The 15,000-nt window shown below is 38.6% G+C and overlaps 3 protein-coding genes across 3 annotated transcripts in view; 2 read left to right on the top strand and 1 right to left on the bottom strand.

Moving 5' to 3' along the window:
• Positions 1–531, top strand: part of LOC125048400 (trypsin-1-like) — a 10,291-nt gene extending 9,760 nt beyond the window's left edge. Inside the window, exon 4 of the mRNA XM_047647079.1 lies at positions 1–531. This exon is cut by the window's left edge and continues 483 nt beyond it. Within this exon, the coding sequence (XP_047503035.1) occupies positions 1–317 (317 nt within the window). The 3' untranslated portion in view covers positions 318–531.
• A 6,230-nt stretch (positions 532–6,761) lies between these two features.
• LOC125048207 lies at positions 6,762–8,624 on the top strand. The gene is made up of 3 exons (XM_047646778.1): positions 6,762–6,911; positions 7,551–7,757; positions 8,493–8,624. Exons 1-3 carry the CDS (start codon positions 6,762–6,764, stop codon positions 8,622–8,624), a joined length of 489 nt encoding a protein of 162 aa, XP_047502734.1.
• Positions 8,625–12,516: 3,892 nt separating this feature from the next.
• The window catches only part of LOC125048398 (venom protease-like), a 5,072-nt gene continuing 2,588 nt past the window's right edge, over positions 12,517–15,000 (bottom strand). Inside the window, exons 3-4 of the mRNA XM_047647078.1 lie at positions 13,987–14,130; positions 12,517–13,524 (exon numbers count right to left, since the gene is read on the bottom strand). Of these exons, the coding sequence (XP_047503034.1) occupies positions 12,680–13,524; positions 13,987–14,130 (989 nt within the window). The 3' untranslated portion in view covers positions 12,517–12,679. The remainder of the gene's footprint in view (positions 13,525–13,986; positions 14,131–15,000) is intronic.

The following is a 15,000-nucleotide window of genomic DNA, read 5'->3' as shown; positions in this document are numbered from 1 at the left end:
ACGGGAAGGGGGCCTATCCAGACGCTGCCAGGGAGGTCGATGTACCCATCATAGACTGTAAACGCAAAGTAGGTGGTTCTCTAATCACCCCACAAATGATGTGTGCAGGGAGGAAGAAGTCAAAGAACAAGGGCGCAAAAGGTGCCTGTTTCGGCGACTCTGGCGGTCCTCTTTTCGTCAGAGAAAATGGGAAATACACCCAGGCGGGAATTGTCTCCTTTGGGGGAAGTTGTCTTAAGCCCGGTGTGTTCGTCCGAGTCACCGAGTTCCTCACGTGGATCAGCGATAACACTCCTGGTGAAACTTACTGCCAGTAGTATTACAGGGCATGTAAAAGCAGATACATACATAACGATATCTGTTTAGCTTTTGCCTTTGAAGAACTGCATACAATTTCACACATGATCATGTAATAGTGACACGTGTTTGTAATCACATCTTGTTTTTATGTTTTCCAAGAACTCTTTCCTTTGTATGAAACGCATGTGTTGTACTTCAGTGAGAAATATATAGTTCCAGCATAATAAAATACACTGTGATTTTCCTTCGTGAAAATATTCATACCTTTATATATAAAATTACCTGTGCTGTGAGGATCCAGGGAACACACACACACACACACACACACACACACACACACACACACACACACATACACACACAAAGGCAATAAAAAATTACACCTTTGGGAAAATCCACATCACTGATACACAACAATCCAACTCATCGCGCCTTTTTTATGAATGAGGCAAAAGTCTAAGTTGGCTGTAACAGAGAGCATGATTGGTAGCTTCATATTTCTTGAAACTTGAAAACTTTCTTTTTATAAATGTTTCCAGAAATTTGTTGCGACCTTTGCAAACACCTCTTGCAGCTGCACTAGTTAGTAGCAGCTAATCGAACTGATGATTTGTTTTTGTTACTCAGAACCGAACTACGGACTCAATAAATATAAAAACATTCTACGTTATAATATTGATCATAGACTCTGTATGTGTGTGTGTGTGTGTGTGTGTGTGTGTGTGTGTGTGGCTAGTTACACAAATATGTATAATTCGTATCGTTTATCACGAATGCACTTCATCTTGTGCTAAATCTGATAGCGGTTTTCGCTATCAACATTCCACTTTGCTTGTTTCAACGCGAGCAACTACAAGGGTTGGTTTGTTTCAAGGAGGGAAATATTTTGATTTTTTTGTTATCTCGTTTGTTACCTTATGTCGATTCACTGTATATGCGTAGGTGCAGATAAGTTAGCATATTTATGCTTTATTACAAAGTCATATTTATATATTCTCTTGATTATGAAATAACCATTTCCGACCATATGAAATGGATTAGACATCACTGGCTTTGAAATGGATTTCTTGTAATTATTTGATTATTGAAATGACTACACCTATGGAGGTAGAGCGGTATTTTAGCACAGCAAATGGTTCTAGCTCGGCATTTCTTCCTCTACCTTAAGAAGGTTTTCTATAAACATCTACGTATGGCAGCTGAATGAAACAGAAATCTGCAAATTCGCCGCGACCCTGCAACTGCTCGCAACTTCACGGTCTCGAAGCAACTAATTGAACTAATAACGCGACTTAACTCTCTCGTTTCGTCAGACTCAAAACACAAATTCAGCAAAACATAAAAAAAAAAAAAAAAAAACATTACGTTTATTGCCTTCATTTCAGATCGTTAACTGAACGCAAAATGATGAAGGAGTTAAGTGAATATACATGTCTGTGTTTGAGGAATTATGGCTCTTGATTACTTTCAATGCACATGTGTGTCGTTTCCAGTGTCTGACTGGCATGCATATTACAGGTTTATTAAGACTTATTGGTTTTATATTAATATTTTGAGCTACGTTTTGCGCAAAATACCACAATATGAATTTGATGATAAATACTTACTTGTCTTGTATAAAGGAACTAACTGGTAGCAAGCTCATTAATTTAGATCACTTTTCCAAGAAAAAAATAGTAACAAGTAAAACATTACTGGCAAATGGTAAGGAAAATTCATACTGATAAGAAGAATTCATTCGAAAACTCGTTCAACTCCCGGTCTTCTCTAAGCGACAAGCTCATGTTCGAGTTCCCGTTTCCCCAGGCGTAATAACATTCGCCAAAACATTTTATACTGGGTTTAGAGTAAGTCGCACGTCTTGCTTGGCCACGGCAGGATCTCCAAGTGGTTTGGGTCACGAACCACCTCATAACTGTCCTAAACGTGTGTCTAGGGTAATTTATCCTGAATATCATGAATACGATTGCTTCCGGGAAAGGCAAGGCATAGCTGCCTGCTGATGGGAAAAACACTTCTAACAATTCAATATGTTTCTCCAATCGAATCTGTTTCGGCGAGTTCGCCCACACCATGTAGGGTCTAGACAGATCTTGGCCCGACATACTACGGGTCACGTGGCCATGTCTCGCGGTTTCGACTATCATATCTTGTAGATACAGAATGATAGATTACTAGAACACGAAATGCGTATTGTTTAAATAAAATGCTAATTTCAACACATATGTATTTATCTCTTCCATATAACATAATACAATAGAAGGATAAAAAGGTGAAAAAGTTAGTAATGTTTACACACCTTGTGTCATTTCTCATCTAGCAAAGGAACTTCCTGTGGGTGGTGGAACAAAAAAGTTTTTTCATCAGTCCAACTGATTTTTCTCCACGTACTGCTGGGCGAACTAGAGGCGACCTTGGCAATGACATTCGGTTACCTCACTTGGATGGCTGTGATGAATCCCACCCACATGTGATCAATCGTTTTCTTACCGTTCGGCCTGTTAATGGGAGTTGGAAGTCTTCTATTTCAACTGCACTGATGAAGGGGTTCGCATTCATCTCCCAGGTCTGAAGCAACCCGATTTCCGGTCGTCTTTCGTGGTGCACCGGAACGAGGCCGGTCGTTGAGAGTACCCTCCTCCTCCTCCCCGTAAACCACCGACCGGGAGATACCCAGCTCTCTGGAAATTTCGCGAGGAGAGAGACCACTTTCCCTCACCCTAATGACACGGCCTCTATATGCAATTTTAGTTTGGCTTGCGTCCATCTTCAGGAGAGGGTCAGCTTGACCAGAGGGTGCTGCATTTCCCAAACAGCCTCGTTCTCACCTTGGATTTCCCATACCTCATTAAGAAGTTATAATATATATATATATGCATATACATATTATCTATTTAAAATATATTAGGGTTATTGGTGAGATGAATGTCCAAGAATATAAGGGTATTCTTTAACATAAAAATATGAAAAAATATACGATTTGGTTATTATTATATCCTTGAAGTTGATTCCTCTTTCTTCAAATCACCCATTTGGTAGTTCTCGGGTGAGTAAACAAGCGTTCAACCTGCTGTATTATCTGGATATTTCGTACACTCGGATATTTATTTCATAAACATATCAAGAGAACATATACAAAGTTTGACTTTACATTGAAAGAAATGTGTGTATATATACATACATACACAAACACACACACACACACACACACACACACACACACACACACATATATATATATATATATATATATATATATAATTCATACATACATATATATGTATGCATGTATACACACATACACATAAAGATAGACACAGTCTATGCATATACAGTGAATAGCCATTAATTGATAACCAAGAGAATAAATAACATAAAATAGAGATGAAATACCCACTCCTCAGAATCAGCTTGAAACCATTGAAGATATCATGCAACATGCTTATTGGAAGCAAGTCTCTTTTCCCTCCTGCAACCTCGCTCGCACTCCCTTTTTGAGTTGAAACCAACAATCGTGCATTTTTTTGCTCAGCTATTCGAGTGTGGATGCGTCTCCTCCAAGGCGTGTTGAATGTTGATAGTGAAAACCACGATTAAAATTTAGAACAAGATAAAGTGCACTCGGGATAAACGAAACGAATTATACATGCTATTTTGCAACCCACCATCAAGTACATGCGTGCTTACGCACGCACGCGCGCGCACACACATAACACACACACACACACACACACACACACACACACACACACATATATATATATATATAGTGTAGCACACAGTATCAAAGTCTGTGTAATCTTTCCTGCATAATATTGCTTAAAACTTTTGATACATTCAGTATTCACATACTACTCTTAAATACGAATAAAATTAGTTAAATCAGATTTTTACCTCACATACAGGGCAGTTTTAATATTCGATATTTTTTTTTTTCCATGAATGATGAACTTCAGCAAACAAGGAATTTGGTGAGTATCAGGCCACGCCCATGTCTCTTCAGTTAGCAAAAGGAATAGTGAGGAAATAAACTCACACATTATGAGCGATAAAAGTACTTAATATATATAATGTTGGGCCTGATAGTTAATGGAGGTGATGCTTTGCATGTTTAGTTTGTGGGTTGATCAAAATAAAAAGTAAATATTTCACTGTATTTTAAGTTTGTTATATTTCGTTTTCTGTCCTCTATACGTTATAATACCTTTCATACGTAACTCTTTGTGACAACTATTATATAATGGTATTTTTGTTGTATATCCAACGTCATTTCAGAGTTGTGGGGAAGAACTCATTGATAAATATAAAAAAATATGATGATGACATTAATAATGACACTAATAATAGTTATAATTATGAATGCGTTCACGATACTGATAAAAGTAGCAATTATGACAACAGCAATCATGATAATGATGATAGTAATAATAATCTAGCAATAATCAGTAATGGGCAGTATCGCGATACATATATCTCAGTAACCGCTTTATCGGTATCGCTAGGGTGATTTTCTCAAGATGTATAGAAAAATATCGACACATTTACATAATTCTCTCTCTCTCTTTCAATCTATGTCATCCCTTCTTTTTCTCTCTCTCCCCCCTCTCTTTTACACTCTCTTTTTCTGTCCCCTACTCCTTTCCTCCCTACCCCTCTCTCTCTTTCTCTCTGTTACTCACAAACACACACACACACACTCTCTCTCTCTCTCTCCCGTCCTCCCACTCTCTCCCACTCCCTCTCTATATTCCCTTCCTCCCACTTCTCTCTCTCTCACTTTCTCCCCATCTCCCTCCCACTCTCTCTCTCTACGCTGACCCTAAGCAAAGAGGCGAGGTCTGCCTGTGAGCGACATTATGGCAAATAATCTGACAGAACACCTGTTTGTACATTGAAGACCTAGGGCAGTTTCTCTCTTTTGATCGAAATGGGCATCTAGGCAAGTGTCATGAATACCGACAACGAAAGAACAAGGAACAATAAAAAAGTCCTTGTTACTAAGCCATCTATGTGCGTACCTCACGAGGGATACGAAGCAACAACGTGGAGACTATGCCATTGGGTATCTCAGGGCCTGACGATGGTCCCATTTAAGAAAACGAATGGAGCCCTAGGAATAAAACTAGGTCGAGGTAATATTGACGTACGTTGTAAGAATAAAGACATTCTCACGCGTCCAACTACTTAGCAAAGTTTCAGCACTTGCTTCAGCACCGATGTTAGCATCTACTTCAGCACCAGCAGTTTCAACATCAACACCTGCTCCTGCATCAGCTTCAACTGCAACCTCAGCACCTGTTTCAGTTATACATACAATGTACATTTCATATACTAGATAAGGGCGTCTTCTGCACGCGGCATAAAAGTTAATCCAGTATTAAAGTTTAAACCAGATCTCAAATGCGCATGCGCAATGGCAACGTCCACGATTGAATTTAAGGGCGTCTTCTGTACGCGCCATAAAAGTTACTCCGGTATTAAAGTTTAAGCCAGATCTTTAATGCGCATGCGCATTGACAGCGATCAGGATTAAACTTAATTTTCCTCTGGACCAGGCTTTCCGTTGGAGCCAACGATTAATCCTGCACAAGGCAGAACGAGCTACTTAATCCCACCAATCATCTATCCATACGCCATGACAACGTCATTAACTCCATAGAAATGATGGAGTTGCCATTAATATTTATAATAAGCAATAACGAAACAAATTCTGACATTTTCATGTCAAAGATGTATATGAAAATTCATTAATATATATTCTTATAAGTTGTTGGATATGCAGACTGCAGATAAAACTCTCAACATTGAAAAGAAAAAACGAAAAGAAAATCCCACAGAGAATTCCAGAGTTTACAGACACAGAAAAGGCAATGTTATTTCCAGGTTGGTAAAAGCATTCCCAACTTATGCAATATATCAATCGATTAAAAGAGAAACTTTTAATAACATCACGATTAGGTATCCCATTCAAAGTAAAAACTTCCTGATTCTTTAAACTAAAGTAACATCAAAACCTCATGGACATTTGTTACCATGATCCTCGCTAGCAACACCCTGAAAAACTACTCTCTCTCTGCCCCGCGATCACACACGAGAAGAAGCTCTCGCAGAAAACTCCTGCGAATATAAATTGATTTTACAAGTATCTCATTTTTGTTTGACACCTTCATTTCGGTTGTCTATAATATTTAAAGGCCATTTGAAGCCAATAATATAATTTTATTTGCACTGACAGATATACATCGGCATGATATAATAATAGTGTATATGTGTATATATACTTTTTTCTTGTGTAAAGGAAAAGAAAAGACAAAGTTCGTTCTCGAATTGTTATGGAGGCTTGGCGTGGGCAGTCGACCGGCGCTTCGCTCTCTTCCCTTTCGGCCTTCGTGGGGAAAGCCTGCGACGCTATCCAATCCCCCCAAATCATGAAGACTTGGCAATCCCCATGCAGCGGGAGTATGTCGGTAGAAGCTCTGTTTTCGTCCTCCACGGAAAACAAAGAGCAACCAGGGGCTGTGTGTCCAGAACAGTTATTATCCATTAGAAGTGAACAGGAAACCGGCAGGACGCTGGAGGAGGCCGCCATGGCAACTTCTCCGTGCCTTGGGGTTTGAAATATGATGAGCTGATTTTCCCCCATTCGTTTTTAATGCATGGTTAGTATTTTGTATGATAAGTTGATGTACCATGACGTTCTTTGTCTCCCAAGGGAGAATTTATCTAATTTATGAATAATAACGGTAGCTGCTGCGTGAGAGAGGATAGGGCACTGGGGACTTCGTCATTATACCAGCTATCAGAATTTATTATTTTATTTATCGAGTTTATTTTCATATTCATAGTGATACATTCTTATGAGTAAGTGCATTGACTCTAGTGAATTAAGCATTAATGTTTGTAGTCAGGGAATCACAGTGTAATTTTGTAATTATTTAATTATTATTATTATTATTTTTATCATTAGTCACTAGAATATCTAACACCTGTATTGTAATGAATATAATATAGTTGTATTAACAACTAGTTTTTTTTACCATATCACTGGGAGTTCATTAACATATGCTTTATATTTGTCCCTGTTTCTTGGGATAATATTTCTTTGTAATGGAGGCAACCAAACTAGAAATTGAGATTAGTTTCTTCTCTGTGCTTTGCAAGGGAGCTGAATTAATTTGGAAGTTAATTATAATTTTGATTCCCTAATTTTAGGTGTTGATCTCAGGTAGGGCAACACAACACTTGAGTAGGGGTTTGGTGCTGGTTCTGGAACTGTAGTTGGGGCTGGCGCCGAGGCAGGTGCAGATGGTAGAACTGAAGCAGGTGCTGAGGTTGCAGCTGAAGCTGACGCTGGGGCAGGGCCTGAGGCTGGAACTGCTGGTGCTGAAGTAGTTGCTGAAACTTTGAGGCCGGTGCTAAATCTGGCAATTAAGGAGCTGAATCAATCACTGAAGCTGGTGATGAAGCTGACCGTCTGCCCTGGCGCAACATGCTTCCCAATTTGGGGGAGTGATGTTTCGTCGTCAAGGCGAGGAGGTGGGATAGAGTTCCGAAATGGAAGTTGTTGTTTTTCGGTCAATATGCCTATAATGCGGATTTGCATTGTGTTCGTTTCTGCAATTTACGGATTTATCAGGAGTTGATTACCCTGCGTATTTTTTTCGGTACGCTCCCTGCTCGTGTGGAGAAAAATCTGGATAACTAAGGAAGGGTAATCTAAGCTGTTGAAAAAAAAAAAAACTCCATTGCTAGGGAAGAAATGACACAAGGTGTGTAAATATTACTAACCTTTTTTCACCTTTTTTGTGATACATGGAAACGATATATATGTATATATATGTGTGTGAGCATGAAATTTATATTAATATTTTTTTAATATACTATTCTCGTATGCATCATATTTCATATTCCAGTAATGTACCATTCTGTATCTACAAAATATGATAGACGAAATATCTACGAAACAGCGAGAAGTGGCCACGTGACTTGCAGTATGTCGTGGCTGTGTCTATGTAGACCTTGTGTTAGGGTGGATCTTCCTGCATGGTGTAGGCGAACTCGCCGAAATAGGTTCGATTGGAGAAATATAATTGTTAGAAGTGTTCCTCCCATCAGTAGGCAGCTATACCTTGCCTTTCCCAGAAAATCGTACTTATGATAGTCAGGATAAATTGCCCTTTACACACGTCTAGGACAGTTATGAGGTGGTTCGTGACCCAAACCACTTGGAGATCTTGCCGTGGCCAAGTAAGAGTATGGATTCCTCTCCTCAAAGAAACTCCATGACGCATGAGAACGAAAAATTAAAACTTATCTCAAGATAAAGTGCATTCGTGATGAACGAAACGAACTAGCCATACTGTGTTGTAAGTCGCTCAGGGTCCAAGTACAGGTGACTGTACAATCCAAGTCCAAATACCTGGATATTTTTCAAGTAAAAGTATAGTCACTTTGCTTTATACTTAGGTCCAAGTCCAAGTACATGCATTGTACTTCAGTACAGGTACAAGTACTTTCGTAAAGCACCAAAGTTAGTAGTTTCCGTATATCCCCATTAATGAGTACACTGTTTAAAAGTGGAATTCGATATAGAAAAGTATATCGAAATTCTACCTTTATTGTAGCACATTATTTTTATCACAGAATTGCAAAACAAGAACTTAAACTTTATGACTAACTTGAATAAATTATATTCCATATGCTGCAAATGCAAAAAACTATCCAAATATTTCTCATATCAGTAATGAAAGTTAATTTGATGCAGACAATAAAGGTATCAGGGCATTAAAATGTGTCCCTTATTCTATATCAATAATAAAATTTTATATCTAAAAGTAGCTAGGAAGTGCAGCCGATTTTATTGAATATAAATTTGTGCAACTTTTTTGTTTAATTTTCCTTTTATGACTTTTATTACAAAAGTAATCATAGAATTACTTAATAAAATGTAGATTTCTTTTGCGGCATATGAATTTTTTTTGCTGCTAAGTAGGGTAAAGAAAATAAATAATTTACTTGAAATAAGAAATACACACGTGAGCTTCTTAGAGTGCATCATCATTGCACTTTATGAACATCCCACTTTCGAAGATTTTGACGACATATGTCAGGCTTCAATGTTGAAAAGCCTTCAACGTGAGCAGAAGATACAGGTACAGCCAAATAGTTCAGAACCATCTTAGATAATGCAAGCAGAGTATATATGTGTTCTTTCCAAAGTACCAACACATACGCCTTGCAAGGTTGGCTCAGATAACGCCTGATCTGCGTGTTCAGTGACTGTATCTTTTCACTTGTGGATGTTGACTCTTGTGTTTGAATATGCACGAAACTGAATAGCCTCTTCCTCTTCGTTGGCAAATATTCTGAACTTTCTCCAAGCACAGGCGTGGGTCTAGAAACGTTTCCAACACATAGGCTTTTCTCTCCTTATAGTGCATCAAACGTTTCTCTACAGATTTTTTTGTTTAAAGTCCTGACGTGGAGTTGTCAGAGCAGTCGCGAGAACCGAATCGTAGTTACTAGATGCGCTGTGATTGGCTGAATTTTGTTGAATCGTGATTGGCTCTGAAACTATGATGCCACTGTTGTTTTCTTTAAATAATTCTATTTAATAACTATTATTTTGGCTTCGTTATTATCCACACCCTTGTCAAAATGCATTGGCACAGTTATATTCGAGGATTTGTGAGTGGGACTATGTGACATTATCATATTAATGCCAAGAACTGTTATAGAGATATCTGTTTTCATGTATATTTCGGTTTTGTCAAATACCTCTCAAACTCATAATCTTAGCAGTCACTTCTTCTCAACAAGTGCTCTATGTAGTTAGCAACCTTCAGAAAATACCTTTTCAATACAGAAGCTAATGGAAGTTTCGCCTTCTACTTTATATTTTCATCGTCATTGTCGTGTGGGTCACAGTCCAAAGCAATTTTGTTTACATTTATCATATTTGATGTATTAAAGTAAAGAAAATAAAACAATATATTTATACATCTTTATATAATATCGTATAAACAATTATCCTGTCATTTCTGGAATCTATCATCTACGTCATACCCTACCGGCCAGACGACATATCCAACCGACTACGTCATTGCTACGTCATCGCTACATCATAAGGTACCGGAATAGCAGAAGGTATTACCGGACTGACAACCCTGGGAGTTATACGGGGATTCCATATGGTTTAGATGAAATACGAAGCCCCTAATGCAAGGTACGACCAGGTTTCTGTGCACAATCTGTAGCCTCCTCAAATGGCTCAAGGATTTCTAATATGTCTTTCAGTAGATTACGATCATACACACTCAGAATTAGTGTTCTATCTATGATGCTTAGCTTTTGTTCGGAATTCTTATCATTTTCACTTGGGAATTCCATCATGTAGCACAAAATCCATTTTTTTTTCTCACTTTCCAAAACATCAGCGGCAATGGTAGATCTGTGTGCAGAGTATGAGTGAAGCATGAATTGTTTTCAGTTGGCAGAACTTCATATGCATCATTTTCCTCGGCCAAACTCTCAACATCCAGACCCACTTCTAGTCCGTCTTTAGAATCTGAAGGAGTCCATATCATTGTCAAAACTATCTGAGAAGCCAGGAAGTGAAAATTCTGATATATTCGCAACATTATCTGTTATGATTGTGATTTTTAAATGTATATCAGAGATTTGTACAGTTTCTTCATACTCTTCCATAATGTGGGCTGTGTGTCGGCCACTGAAGCGCTTGCAGGGCAGAACAGCTGTTTTCAAGGACAAAACGTGACTGAAATGAGCAGTTACTCCTAAATTAGATCTCATCTGCCTACTAGACCAAATGTCAAGCATCAGGCTAACAGTCTGTTCACACTTAAGTTGTGCTTTCACAGAACAACTAGCTCTCTACTACAGAAAATGGAACAAGGTCATTTGTGACAAAAAGGACACGTGCATTGTTGAGTTGCTTTTGTCTAACATTGTGAGGCGAATATTTCTTAGGATGTTTGGCAAATCCATCCAGAGTTGATTGCTAGTCTCCCCTGGGCTGTGACTTGTGCATGTGACATATGTCACATATTCTTGCTACCAGTCCCCAATTATACATTTTCCAATCAGCCATATGTTACTCATTTTGAGCATCAAATAACAAAACAAGTAACAAAACCAGATAACATTTTATGCAAAAATGCCTAATGGTTATTTGAGGATAATCGTCTCAATGTCAACAACAAGAGTATTCATTTTGGGGAGAGGAGCTTTAGAGGAAAAGGAAAGGCTGCCCTCCGTCTTCCGATAGACAATGCTAATCAACCACACTTGGGGTAGTTTGTAGATTGTGAACCCTACGTTATACACACAAAGAAGCCTTACCTTCATATGTTTGTGTAGGTTGGAAGTTACATCATTGGAGCAGAAATATTCACTTTGTAATGCTTAAATGTTTAAATTCCAAAAGTACAAGTACATAAAAATCTGTACTTAAGTTCAAGTACAAATACATGTACTCTGATTATTTTGTTACTCGCCAATGAGTACGTGGCACACACACGCACACTATATGATCATTATCATAACGTAGGATGGTTTTCTATTTATTGTGTCCGTGTTTGGATGTTTTGCAGCTGCGAGAAGTTGTTGCAAAGGTCGCAGCCATATATATATATATATATATATATATATATATATATATATATATATAAAGTTTACAAGTTTCAAGAAATGTACAGCTATAACTGTTAATTGTGTTGAAATATTAATGGCCGCCAAACTCCACGGGTGTTGCCATTCCGACAATCAAAAAAGAAAAAAAAATCAAGAACTCGTAATTAAAAAATATGCCCCTTTCAACCCAATGGAGACTAATATTCCGTGTTTAGCAGTCACTTATTTGAAGAAAAAAACAAACAAACTAAAAGGTCGAATGGCTTATTTCGTGTTTAGAGATATAATTTGAGGGACTTTTTAATTATTTCTACTCTATCAATCACGCTCTTTGTTACAGCCAACTGAAGGCTTCTGTCTCATTTATAAAAAAAGGGTACTTCTGGAATTCACCCATCAAAAGGCGCGATGAGTTAGATTGTGTATCAATGATGTGGATTCTCTCAAAGGTCTTATCTTTTATTTCCTGTGTGTGCGTGTTCCCTGGATCCTCATATACTCCAAGGTCTCACAGGCAATTTTATACATAAAGATAAGGATATTTTCATGAAGGAAATCACAATGTATTTTACTATGCTGGAACTATATATTTCTCAGTGAAGTACAACACGCGTTTCATACAAAGGAAAGAGTCCTTGGAAAACATAAAAACAAGATGTGATTACAAACACGTGTCACTATTACATGATCATGTGTGAAATTGTATGCAGTTCTTCAAAGGCAAAAGCTAAACAGATATCGTTATGTATGTATCTGCTTTTACATGTCCTGTAATACTACTGGCAGTAAGTTTCACCAGGAGTGTTATCGCTGATCCACGTGAGGAACTCGGTGACTCGACGAACACACCGGGCTTAAGACAACTTTTCCCAAAGGAGACAATTCCCGCCTGGGTGTATTTCCCATTTTCTCTGACGAAAAGAGGACCGCCAGAGTCGCCGAAACAGGCACCTTTTGCGCCCTTGTTCTTTGACTTCTTCCTCCCTGCACACATCATTTGTGGGGTGATTAGAGAACCACCTACTTTGCGTTTACAGTCTATGATGGGTACATCGACCTCCCTGGCAGCGTCTGGATAGGCCCCCTTCCCGTTCTTTGTGTCTCCCCAGCCTATCACGGTCCCAGTCTCTCCCTCATACTTCCTGTTCGGGTCAGTAGGCAAACATACAGGTCGAACTTGGGATGTCAGGTCCAGCGACTTTTTCAAACGCAGGAGAGCGATGTCGTTGTTATTATCAGTACTTTGAGGAACGTAATCTTCATGGATGATGTAACTTTTCACACCCACTGCCCGAGTGACACCCTGTATGTCATCATCCTCAGAATTGAAATTGTGGTTGGCAATTCCCACTTGAAATTCCTTTGCTGGTAAAGGTAGACTGTCTTCACCAAGTAGACAGTGCGCGGCAGTTAAAACATAGTTCTTGTTAATGATAGATCCGCCACAGATAAATCTATCACCGAGTGTTTTAGGATGAAGCATACCAACTAGCCAAGGATATTTGTTCGGAGGAGATATCTCTTCACCTCCTATGATACGGGCGTCATTTGCCACACCACACTCGCAGGAACCTGCAATGGTGTGTATGTGTCAAAAAAGAAAGGAATTAGCCATGCATAAAACATATATTTGTAAACTGAGAATTAGATTGGGTTGACCTGTCTTAGGAACACAACAGGCGCAATCTGCCCCCTCACACTCGTGTATACGAACACACACATATGTGTTTGTATATATATATACACACATCCAGTTATATATATATACTGCAATGTTATTAACTCCAAATTAGTTTTAGCTACCAATATTTTGTTACTTCGTTTGTCTGTAATGGATAAATGCAAATTACTTTGACAGGATATGTAAAGTGAAGCCAAATTCTGCAACCTTTTCTTGGTAAAATAAAGGTGTTATTATGTAAACTGCTCACACAGAAATATCAAGATAAAATGAAAGAGGTTTAAAAAATGCAGCTAGTACCTCTTGTATCTACGATAAAATACGGCCTAGGGAAAAGGTACAGCAATACTCACTCTCCAAACAGCATTTGCAACTTGCACCCTTGCAGAGATCATCGCTGGTGATCTTCAAACAAGATTCCTCCATTGCGATACATTTGCCCCCTTGCTTGGTGCAGCTTCTTTTCTGTCGACATTTTCTCTTCTGCAAACTACTGTCTGTAAAGTGATAAACATTACTTTCATCTAATTATTTCACATCTAACTGCTGCTGATTCTCTCTCTCTCTCTCTCTCTCTCTCTCTCTCTCTCTCTCTCTCTCTCTCTGTGTCTCTCTCTCTCGCTCATTCTCTCTTTATGTATACACACGCACACACATATATAATGAATTGCTAATTAACCGTCCTCATACAATATCAATCAGTATTAAATGAGAACAGAATCTCAAGCATTGTGATCTCAGTTAGGAAAACACGTCTGTAATGAAGCCACGTCTTGTTCGCACACAAACACATCAGACGGAAACTGCAAAGGTCTTACAACAACCCCCTGGAGGCATACGTATACTTGAACTGAAGTCTAAAGAAAACCTGGTTTCTGAAGTTCAGCCTAAAGAAAAGGCTTGTATTATGTAAAGGGAAGGCTATACTCACACGTGCAGGTTTGGAAAAGGGCAATGCACCCAGCGATTGCTAGAGTCAAGGAAGGGAAACCGTTATATCTCCAAACATTCTGCCTGAAATGTTTAGAGATATAGGCCACATCCATGTTCTCGTGGCATGGCATGATTCAGAAGCTGATCTCAGGCAAGCACATGAAGTATCAATAAAATCTCCTATGGAAAATTAATTTTTGGAAGAGTAGACTGTTGCTTTGAGCATAAGGTATAGTCCTTATTTTCCGTATATGTTCCAGATCACTACAAACATGCTGAAAAGAGCACTTCCCCACCGAACTCAATCCCACCTCTCTGCCCTCATGAGAAAGAATTTCCATGACTTCGTAAGGCTGAATCAATCATTTAACCTAAACATCCAACCAAAAAAAAAAAAAAAAAAAAAACATTTTGCCCAATCCCCTCCAGCCGCA

Source organism: Penaeus chinensis, chromosome 43 (genome assembly GCF_019202785.1).
Source record: "Penaeus chinensis breed Huanghai No. 1 chromosome 43, ASM1920278v2, whole genome shotgun sequence".
In the NCBI taxonomy this organism is placed as follows: Eukaryota; Metazoa; Arthropoda; class Malacostraca; order Decapoda; family Penaeidae; genus Penaeus; species Penaeus chinensis.
The sequence above is the reverse complement of the archived record's forward strand: the minus strand, read 5'-3'. Positions and strand labels throughout refer to the sequence as shown.

What these genes read in the sequence shown, in the direction of transcription:
- LOC125048207 (XM_047646778.1), top strand. Translation starts at nt 6,762, where the DNA reads ATGTCGGTAGAAGCTCTGTTTTCGTCCTCCACGGAAAACAAAGAGCAA. An exon ending in CAACTTCTCCGTGCCTTGGG is followed by an intron (nt 6,912 to 7,550) that starts GTTTGAAATATG and finishes ACACTTGAGTAG; the next exon opens with GGGTTTGGTGCTGGTTCTGG. An exon ending in TGAATCAATCACTGAAGCTG is followed by an intron (nt 7,758 to 8,492) that starts GTGATGAAGCTG and finishes ACACACGTCTAG; the next exon opens with GACAGTTATGAGGTGGTTCG.